Source organism: Danio rerio, chromosome 24, assembly GCF_049306965.1.
Source record: "Danio rerio strain Tuebingen ecotype United States chromosome 24, GRCz12tu, whole genome shotgun sequence".
Lineage (NCBI taxonomy): Eukaryota > Metazoa > Chordata > Actinopteri > Cypriniformes > Danionidae > Danio > Danio rerio.
The window spans coordinates 11,727,910-11,739,100 of NC_133199.1; the positions used below are offsets into that span (position 1 = coordinate 11,727,910).

The following is an 11,191-nucleotide window of genomic DNA, read 5'->3' on the forward strand; positions in this document are numbered from 1 at the left end:
CAACTACCCATTTGTAAAGACAGTTACTTGTTTCACTTTTAAATGAATTAGCCATACAAAATGAAGCAATTGAATTAATGATTCGGTGATAAAAATCTGTAATTTGGCATCACCTAGTGGCAGTTTATTTAGTTTAATATTTTAAGTATAATTGTTATTGAAAACATTTTACTCAATCAGCATTGTTGTATTTAAATTCTGTATTATAATTAAAGTAATAATCTCACAACAGGTCCAAAGCAATTTGTATAAATTAATATTAAAAATATTAATAATAATTTATAACTTTTTTTTTTACAATAAAGCCTAATAAAACCTTTAACATTTTCCAATTTATTGTTTTGATTATTGGTTGGTTACTTGGCTTTATATTATATAAACTGTATTTAGATTCTAATCAGCCATATAACAAAATTCCTAATGAACTAATACATACTGTACAGATGCACATAGTCCAATTCTTTGTCTGTGCATGTATATTTATATGTGTGCCTGTTTTTATTCCGGTGGGGCCTAAAACATGAATGAACACCAATTATTTCACTGTGGGGACCTAGAGATCCTCGTGAGTAAACAGGTGTGTAAATCATACAGAATGATTTTTTCAAAGAATGTAAAGAAACCAGTAGTTTTCTGTGAGGGGTAGGTTTAAGTTTAGTGTGATATAAAATGCAGTTTGTACAATATAACATCCATTACGCCGATGGAGAGTGCATCTCCAAAAAATAGCAAATTAGACATGTGATTGCATGGTGGGCTGCTCTAGATGATGTTCAGGGCTTTTTTTTTGTCCAAGTCCAGCCCTGTTCCTAGAGCAAAATCAGTCTGTGTTATTGCTGCTGATCTCCTGATAACTTGGCAGCTCATCGCGTCCAGATGACGTGAAAAAGTGACCTAAAGTACATATAAATCTTGAGGATGAGTCATGCAACAGTCTGTTTTTTTTTCCGATAGGCCCATTTTCACGTAGGTTTTACACTCGTGGAACTTACATGGAAACAAGGAAAAAAAAGTGTCTGAGGCTCACAGTATGCCATTTCCATGAAATGAACTCTTATTATTTGACTATGTCTAGGTATCCCCTGAATGTTTATTCAAGAGTGATATGTTTCAATCTTAAGTATCTTAATTAAAGTGGGATGGTGAGAGACTGACATATCTATATATCAGTTGGTTTAGCCAAGGGGCTCTGGTCATTAATCAAACTATTTTCAATATAATGTTAAATGCATAAATATTTTTAAATAAATAAAATTTTAATTTATAAATAAATATTTCAAATAAATATGTATACATAAAAATGTTTAATAATAATAATAATAATAATAATAATAAACAGATTTAGCTGTTTGACTAAGTACACAATAATTTGGGATAATGTAATTAAACAATTAAACAATAAATAACAGTTCTTGTGTTTGGAAAAAAAAATCAAATGTATTTTGCTTTTAAGTTTTACTTCTGTAGTTATTGTAGTGAAAGTAACTCAAAGGCAATATGAAACAGTATTGTTTTTAAATAACAGAATCAAGTAATCCGTAAACTATTGGTTGTTTTCAATCACGTGGTTCTGCTGATGCGCAGAAAGTAAAAAACTGAATGGGAGACATGGAGGAATTTATAGGAGATATAAATAGAAAATAACCACATAAGTTGGGTATGATCCTTATATAATGAAGAGGGTCGAGTTTTCTACTGAACTAAAATATATTGGCCTGTCATTGAGATGGTATACTGTTTAAGCTGTTACGTTACATGAAAAAATACTAAATATAGTAACTACTACAGTGTTTGAAAGCATACTATAGATTATTACTTGAAATAAACTGTCGTAGTAATTATATAGTAGTATATAATAGTAAAAAAACTAGTAAAAGTATCCAATAATCTATGCTATAATTATACATCATCACAATGCACCACAGTTTACACTAAAGTTACAGTATTTATTGCATTTGTGGTAGTGTTTGCATCTAATTTTTATATAACACAAACATATTTATACACATAGCTAGGCATGTATATAATCTCTATTGGTGCTGTCAAAAGAGCTGTTATAATGGTCTAAAACAATTGTACATATAGATGTATTGAACATGAATGTTTATTACACGCCGCCTTTGTTTCTATTTTTCAGCCAGTTTTTTGAACTTTGCCCCCTTAATGAGGAAAAACTTTTGGAAGTCTATAAAAGCTGTTCTGCATATCTATTAGCGATTCCTTTGTAGAAGAATCCCTTCCTGTCATCAATGATGTCATGTGAAAACATATTACATGTTTAGAAGTAACTTGCATATTACTGGAAATAAAGAGAGAAGTTTGTTTACAGTATGTAAAACAAAAGAATGATCATGTCTAATTATTTTTTTAAAAAGTATTTAGGTATAAAGTTTGAAATATTCTGAAATAAATAAATACGTAGAATAAAGTTTTTGTTGCATTTATTGTATACTTATATTATTGCTATTATTATAGCAAATTTGCACAAACTAAAATGGATCAGGGATGAGCAATATCTGCTAAATGCATATTAAAAGAGAGAAAACAGTTATTTATCTTGATGTTACTGCATTTCATTCATTTATTTTCCTTCAGCTTAGTCCCTGGTTTATCAAGGTCATTGCTAGATCGGATATGGTTGCGGTCGAAAGTTAATGAGAACTTATTTATATTATTTATTAAATTCATCATTTATTGTATTTTATTAAATACCCCCACCCGAACCCAAAACCCAACCGTCACAGTACTGTAAAAATATTAATTATTGTTATACGGTGTCATAAAAAATGCTACTATAATTAATGTAGATATCGCACTTCCGGTCGGCTGCGTATCCGATCTAGACTTTACTGTTTATCGGGGGTCACTATAGTGGAATGAACCGCCAATTACTCTAGCATATGTTTTACGCAGATGTCCTTCCAGCTGCAACTCAGTGATGGGAAAATTACTGTGTTTGTGATCACAGCCTGTCTGCAGTACAGTGGAGTGCCAAAACTGAACTGACTGTGCTGTTTAAAGTCAGCTCAGTGAAAAAATGCAGTCAAAGCAGATCTCAACACTGACCACAGATCACATACCAAATCTGCCAATACCAGTAATAAATAAATTCTGAAAAACTGCTCTAATCAAAGCTTTTTCGGAATTTAAGTCTACCTAACACAGATACAGGACTTGAATAATTTCTTTTTTAAAAGTTACCTAAGCTGAGTTAGCTTAGACGAATTTGCATGCTCATTTTAACCTGATAAAGTGCTGCTGATAAAAATGACAAGAGATACAATACCTTTTATTATTTGAGTCCATTGCCTTGCTCCTGCACATAACTATGGCAATCTCACACTTAGGGTTACCAGCACCTGGGGTGGGGTGGAAATAGAGAGAAAATGTTAACCCCATGTATTAAAGATAAAACAGCATTTACCAATACAAATGTGTGTGTGTGTGTGTGTGTGTGTGTGTGTGTGTGTGTGTGTGTGTGTGTGTGTGTGTGTGTGTGTGTGTGTGTGTGTGTGTGCGTGTGTGCGTGTGTGCGTGTGCGTGTGTGTGTTTGTGTGTGTGTGTGTTTGTTTTTCATTTTAAACTGTTTGCCAGGCAAATGGAATTTTCCACAGAACTGAGCTAGACTGTCTGATAGCTAAAATTGCATGGAATTTTAGAAGATAAAACAGGGAACTGAATTGCTAGAAAAGGAATTAAAATTCTGTAAAGTTGACAGCTTGAATGAATCACTGTTTATGGAATGATTTTCCTGCAACAAATATATTAAACGTTTATGTTAATTTACTTTTTTTAAATATTTGAAGTGGTGCTGCCACAAACTCATGGGTAGTGTTAAGGCGTTATGCAGATGTCAAAAGTAGGGGTCTAACAGATTACAACCCACAGTTCGGAGGCACGTATTTATACAGGTTTTGTTCTTGCGAATCCGTGATAGGCCGTTGTGTGGGCTTTTTTCAATCTCAAATGTCTCTCGCGAGTGCCGTTTGCGCCCACACTGTTCTCGCATAAACCCACCAGAAGCTGCTGTCGTCTGTCAGACTGGCTGAATGATTGACTGGGCGAGTGGCCATTTGGCTGACCCACCACCTTCCCTGAACCCAACTAATTTTACAGATTGACCCGCCCACCCGCTTACTTCCCTAAACCCAACCAACAATTTACAAAAGCAGTCCAGAAAAAGAAAAGCCCATGTCTGATTTTTACCACGTTTTTGGATTTTACCACATTCTCACCCTGGTAAGACCTTGTTCACTTCATTTTTTGGATTCTACATAATCCGGCTACATAATTCGCAATTTACAGAAATGTACGCAAAACTACATTTTCAGAATGAGCCTGGGTCGTCACTAAAGGTGTTTCCTGTCACTGTTTGTTTAGCCTATATTAATGAAATCAGTCTAAAGCTTCACAATTAAACATAAAAAAATCTTGATCTCATTTCAAACCCGCACAACATGAATGATAAATGAAAAGGATTTGCATATGTTTATAAATGCTTTGAAGCACTGCATTCAAATCTGCATTTGTTTATAGTTCAGATATACACACTGATGTTTATGGTACGATTAAGGCCCAATCCAGATTTTACCCCTTAGCACTTCCCCTTACTTTGTTTTGCGTGTTCACGTAAAGGGGTGGGTGTTCACAGTTACGACAGCAGTCTCCATCGTCAATCTCATATGAAGTAAGAAATCGCAATGACATATGATGACGTGTGCAGTTGCTGTAGTGGTGTAACATTTCTTAGGGGTACATTTTGTAGCCCTTCCTCTTCACACTCTGTTTCAAGGATCAAGAGGAAGGGTAGAGGTACAAAAATAGAATTGGGATTGGGCCTAAATTCACTGTTTATTGGAACTTCATGGTGAATGTTCGAGCAATTACATTGTGCACCAAAGGGTGGTGACAAAAAAAAAAAAAAACATCAAAATTATGTCACTAAACAGGTTTTCAAAAATGATATGAAGTTTTAGGTGTGAATTGTTGAATCATTAATTGAAAATAAATATGATATGTTGTACAAGGTGTTATTTTTCTATATTTAGCATTATCAGTAACAGTAGCAAAGATAACTTTTCGTATAGAATATTTTCCTTATTTTCAGCTGGTTATTTCTTGATTTTTACTTTTAATACAATTACAGGTTCTAAGTTCTGTTTGTTAAACCACTGTTTTTTGCAGTAATTTTTTTGTATAAATGGAAAGCAAATAACGTTCGTCTCCTCCCTTTTTTGCTGATCCAAAAAATGATCTGATCCGTGTCTCAAAAACCATAGTGTGATCCGAACTGTAAGATTTGTGATCAGTTACACCACTATGTCACTATGTACAAGTATTCAGTTATTTAGCCAGTTAGTTATTTTTGTCAATGTGGTCTCCTCATGAGGGAGCTCTCGAGTGCATGTGTAAAGTGAATGGATTGTAGTCGCTAGCATGTGCATACACTTACACACAAACACATGAAATGCTTAAAGCCATTAAAACTAAAATTATTCACAGACCGCCGTAACATACATAATGACTCAAAGCTGCAATAATTCACAGTAAAGTGAAGCACATACAAGTCTGGGGCCAATCTGTGATCTGTGGGACAGATGGGTGTGTCCCACAATCAATCTTTTTGTTTATTGTCCAGAATTATAACCAAGCGCATAAGGATACCAGATTAGTATGAAACTGCCCAGATAAATCGAGTAACAGCTCAGTGAAGTGTGTATATGTAGGTGTTGTCCCTGATAGGAGGCTGCAGGCAAAATAGTGCAACATTGTGCATTATTTGTTGTATACACATTGAGTTCAAATACAAAAAATCTCTCTCTCTCTCTCTCTCTCTCTCTCTCTCTCTCTCTCTTTATATATATATATATATATATATATATATATATATATATATATATATATATATATATATATATATATATTTTATATATATATATATATATATATATATATATATATATATATATATATATATATATATATATATATATATATATATATATATATATATATATATATATATATATATTGTGCTTTGAAAAACATAAACAAGCGACATTGTGCAAAACCATACACAGACAGGGGTCAACCAAAGCTGTGCACATATGTTATATAAATCATGAAAAGAATGAGGAGAATGCACCTAAGCACATACACATTTAACTGCTATTTAAATGTGCTTTAAAATTATCCTAATCATACACATATGCACATACACAGGTAAATATTTTTACACAGTTTAACACACAAATATTAGGGAAGATTTTTTTTACATTTTTAGACAATTGTTTTAATAACTAATATCTAATAACTAATATATTTTCTTTGGTCTGCCATGATGACAGTATATGATTGATTACTTGTTATTTCCTGTGATCCTCCTGTGAATTTCTTTATTTTCTTTGTCTTTTTAAAAATATTTATATTAAATAAATAAATAAATAAATAAATAAATAAATAAATAAATAATAAAAAAGAAAAGAGCAAAAAAAATCATAATATTTTTTTCTTTAGGAGAAAATCTTATTTGTTTTATCGGGGTTTCTGCAAAGCAAAAATAAGACTTTTTAAGACTGTTTTAAGACCAATATCAATGAAATTCAAGACTGTATACAGGGCTAAACACTAAGATTATTTTTCTAATGGCCCAGTTACATTAGTAAATAGCTTTTGCATTAGTGGAAGATTATGTACAGCAGTGGTCTCAAACTACATTTCTGGAGGGCTGCAGCTCTGCACAGTTTTGCTTCAATCACCGACTCACATCTGCTTAATAGTCTCTAGTAGTCTTGATCACCTTGATTAGTTGGATCAGCTGTGTTTAATTAGGGTTGGCGCAAAACTGTGTAGAGCTGCGGCCCAGCAGGAATTCAGATTAAGACCTATAATGTATAGGGATGTGTTGCTTTAGTTTTCTTTCTTTGATTAGGGAATTTAATTGGGCAAATATGCTGTAAAATGTCTAAGAGCTGTTGTGAATTGTATCTCTTTGCAATAAAGAAGTTATATTAAAAATAATATAATAATTTGAGATGGATTACAGGTGATTGGGTGTCAGACAGATTGGGTAGATTTATATGGACATAGGACCCTGTTTATTTTGGCCAGAATAAAAGACTAAGTATAATATTAGTCATCTTAGGATGCTTTAACACCTAGGGCCCTATCTTACACCCGGCGCAATGTGGCGCAATGCGCAACTCAATTGTTATTTGCTACTTTCAGCTCGCCGCAAGGGTCATTTTAAGGCATTGTGCCACGCTGTTTAAATAGCAAATGCATTTGCGCTTATTTATATATATATATATATATATATATATATATATATATATATATATATATATATATATATATATATATATATAGGATATAAATATAAATGATTAAAATATTAACATATTAATTTCTAGACTACATGAATTTAAAAACCCCTGCCTTCATACTTTCTTCATTTCGAGAGGCTTTTTCAGTTAATTCAATTTGCTTTTGTATAATGTTATTATTATTAGCAGTATTATTTATTATATCCATATTTATATTTGTTTTATTAAAAACAAGCTTAGATTTGTCCACCTGTCAGGTTTTAGACCATATTGGTCATGGCAGGTGTATTTGGAAATAACTCAGTATTTTGACCTCACTTCTTTATTATTGTTCATTTATTCGTTTGCTGGAAATTAGAACTGAATTTAAAAATAATTTTGAAACAAATCTTTAAGCTTAACAAAGGAAATTTATTATTTATAGGCTAATTGTTGTCAGTGCGTTAAGGTTTCCCTATCCCCGAGAGCAAAAGCGAAACTTACTTTACGTTCTGTAAATAGCAAATGCGCTTATGGCACGACGCAGCTGGCTCTTAAAGGTAATGGGAGATGAGACTCTGATTGGTTTATTCTCAAAACACACCTATAACTCATTAAGAAAATAAACCCAACCCTTTTAGACCATGTGCCACAGCGAAAAGCAGATTTTCCTGTCCTTATGATAGAAAGTATGGATTATGACACGCCCTGAATGCGTTTGCGCCCTGCGCTTCGGATTTTGCACATGGACCGTCAAAATAAAGCCCCTAGGCTTTTTTTCAGAACCTAGCGCATTTCCCTAGTTAGCGCGATTGGTTTGGCAAATATGTGCAACCCGCAATCATGCTTGGATCTGCATAAAAACAATTGGTCCAAAATCGCCTAAATGAGGTGGTCTTGGCTCGATTTAAAATGAGCTCTGGAACGGATGGATTATAGTGAAAAATGTGTAGTATGAATTTGCAATAAGCATATATGGCTATATGAAGAGAGAATTATGAGTAAGGCGGGATGTCATTCCTACGGGTAAATGTGCGTTTTATGTCAAATACGAAAGTGAATTTATTAATGATTAATGAGAGCTGTTTATTCGTTAGGAAAATTGACTAAACAGCAGTCTTGGTTTATCTGTTATTTCGTTATACAATGCAAAGTCTATAATGCATTATAGCCAATGGCTATGTATGACAAAGTTTTACCTCTGATTTATTTTTAGTTATGTAGTGGGTGTCACATCTGTGGGTGTCACCATTCAAAATTAAAATGCACCTTTTCGCTTATAATGTCTTATTGCTCATCGTCATAAATTAAAATAAGGATGCAAAATAAACCATGAAACTATGACCAATGTGCAGAGAGTTTCCTCGCACATGATTTGCTTTTGCTATTTTGGTCTGTTTAGAAACTTTGCCTTGTGAAGGCAAACCCCACCAAGAACAAAGTGCAACATTGCAACAATTTTAATTCCTGTTTAGGCACAAAAGAATCAATCCACAGGTGTGAAAGCACCCTAAATTACAATTTAAACAGAATACTGGTATCTTGAAAATGATCTAGTAAAATATTATGCACTTTCAGTAAATCATGTTATTAGAAATCACTTATTAAAACCATGTTGAGAAATGCGCTGGAAAAAAACGGGGACAGATATACGTAAATATAAACAAAAAATATATTTTTATTCAAATTTGAGAGACTTCTGCCTCTCCACTGACAGCTCCAGAAAGGTAATGAAAAAATGTATGAAGTGATGGGAATGCTTTCATCTGTGCCAAAAGAAGTAAAAAAAAACAAAAACCTTCCAATAGTTTTTCTTTAAGATGTCTCTAACTGGGAGTTCTTTAGATTTCCTGTGGTTCCACAGATTTTAGTGGAGTCTGGTTTTGCTTTCCTGGCAACGAAAACATCTTCAACAGGTTGTCCTCATTATTGCTTTTAGGCATTTAACTGTAATGACAATCCCTGTGTCTTTTCAGTTGCAAGTATCTATATTAACAAAATATTCATTTTAAACCTGGTTTTAATCAAATGTTTAGATTCTGGAAATGTATATATTTCCATAATGCATAATTTACAAATAAACAAACAAATAAATAATTGTTGCTTGCTTATAAAGTAAAAGAAATGCACAACTAGTTTAACACCAGAATGATGTAAACATGCAGAATTAGGCAATCTCCCATCTGCACACACTGTGATACGTACTTCTGTGCCAATTGACAAGACAAAGAATCCACAATTCCTTACAGAACTGACATGCACACATGATTCTCACAAACACACACACACACACACACACCCATACAATTTCTGGAAAGAATATTGTTTTTCCTAAGGAAGAGTTACTCACTAGTCTGTACAGTTTGTGTTTTTGTGCGTGGGTGTGTATGTTTGTGCTACCAACTGCCCTTACTTTAGTAATTACAGTATTGTAATGAAAACACAGCTTGTGTTTCTAAGGGTGTGATATAAAGGGCTTGTTCTTTCATGTCTGCAAGTTGTCCCTGTGCATGCAGCCAAACGTGCGACAGTAAGTTCCATGGTGCATTCCATAAAGACCAGTCTTTATCAAACAAACAAACTTGCGGTGCCGTTGGAATGCTGTGCTCTATCAAATAACAGGATTTGTACATAGTATCTACTAGAAAGAATTTCACCAATCAGACAAGAACCTGTTTATTTCTCCTTCACGGTAAAATGAAAAAAAAAAGTTATTTAAAAAAATCCCAGACAAACAAATTAAATGGTTGCACTAAAGAGCAGTTACAAGACCAATGTTAATGACTCATGATGCTTGATTGCATCAACTAGGTTTAGAAAATGGTTCAGCTTAAGCTCCAGAACTTGGCTTTTATTCTTTTTCTTAGAAGTGAGGGCTAATTACAACCTACATAAATATAAAACAGCTGTAGTTTACTTGATCCATTTATGATTTGTCTGCATAAATCCTTTTTATTGCATCAACATCCTTTTTTCTAAATCACATTGAAGTGTGAAATCCGAGTAAATGGAACTCGCTGTTAATGATTATTTTTAGTAATGTTTTCCATTTTACAAGAGCTTATTCCATGTTCTTATCCTTGTGCTTAATTTTTTGTAATGACATTCTCATAATAAAAATTCAAGTCATCCGGTTTACTTAAAAAAAAAAATACAATTATTACATTCCATTTATTATTTTTGTTTCTAAACCTAATAGTTTTAATAACTCATTTTTTAATAATTGATTAATTTTATCTTTGCCATGATGACAGTAAATAATATTTTTAATAAATATTTTTCAAGATACTTCTATACAGCTTAAAGTAACATTTGAAGGATGAACTAGGTTAATTAGGTTAACTAAGCAGGTTAGGGTAATTAGGCACATTATAGTATAATGATGGTTTGTTCTATAGACTATTAAAATAAAAAAAACTTTAAAGGGGCTAATAATTTTTACCTTAAAATGTTTATTATTATTATTATTATTATTATTATTAGTAGTAGTAGTATTATCATTATTATTATTATTATTAAAACTGCTTTTCTTCTCGCCAAAATAAAACAAATAAGACTTTCTCCAGAAGAAAAAAATATTATCAGACATACTGTGAAAAGTTCCTTGCTCTGTTAAACATCATTTAAGAAATATTCAAAAAAAAAAAAAAAAATCAAAGGTAATAATTCTGACTTAGACTGTATATATTAAATATTATTTAAGTCACCAAATATATTTAGAAATTAATAGATAATACAATTAAAATACAACAAAAATTCTAAATATTACAAATTACAACCAACAAAATTTCAACAATTCTTTTTTTCTTTTGCTTCTCTTGATTTTTCCTCCTTTTTAAATTTGCATTTAATATTTTTCTATAACATACACATTTGTGTGTACTCAT

At 32.3% G+C, this 11,191-nt stretch overlaps 1 protein-coding gene across 1 annotated transcript in view; it reads right to left on the bottom strand.

Annotated features, from left to right (window-relative positions):
- Positions 1-11,191, bottom strand: part of acad11 (acyl-CoA dehydrogenase family, member 11) — a 96,194-nt gene that overhangs the window by 19,177 nt on the left and 65,826 nt on the right. The window contains 1 exon segment of the mRNA NM_200178.1: positions 3,287-3,359. Coding sequence (NP_956472.1) covers positions 3,287-3,359 — 73 coding nt within the window.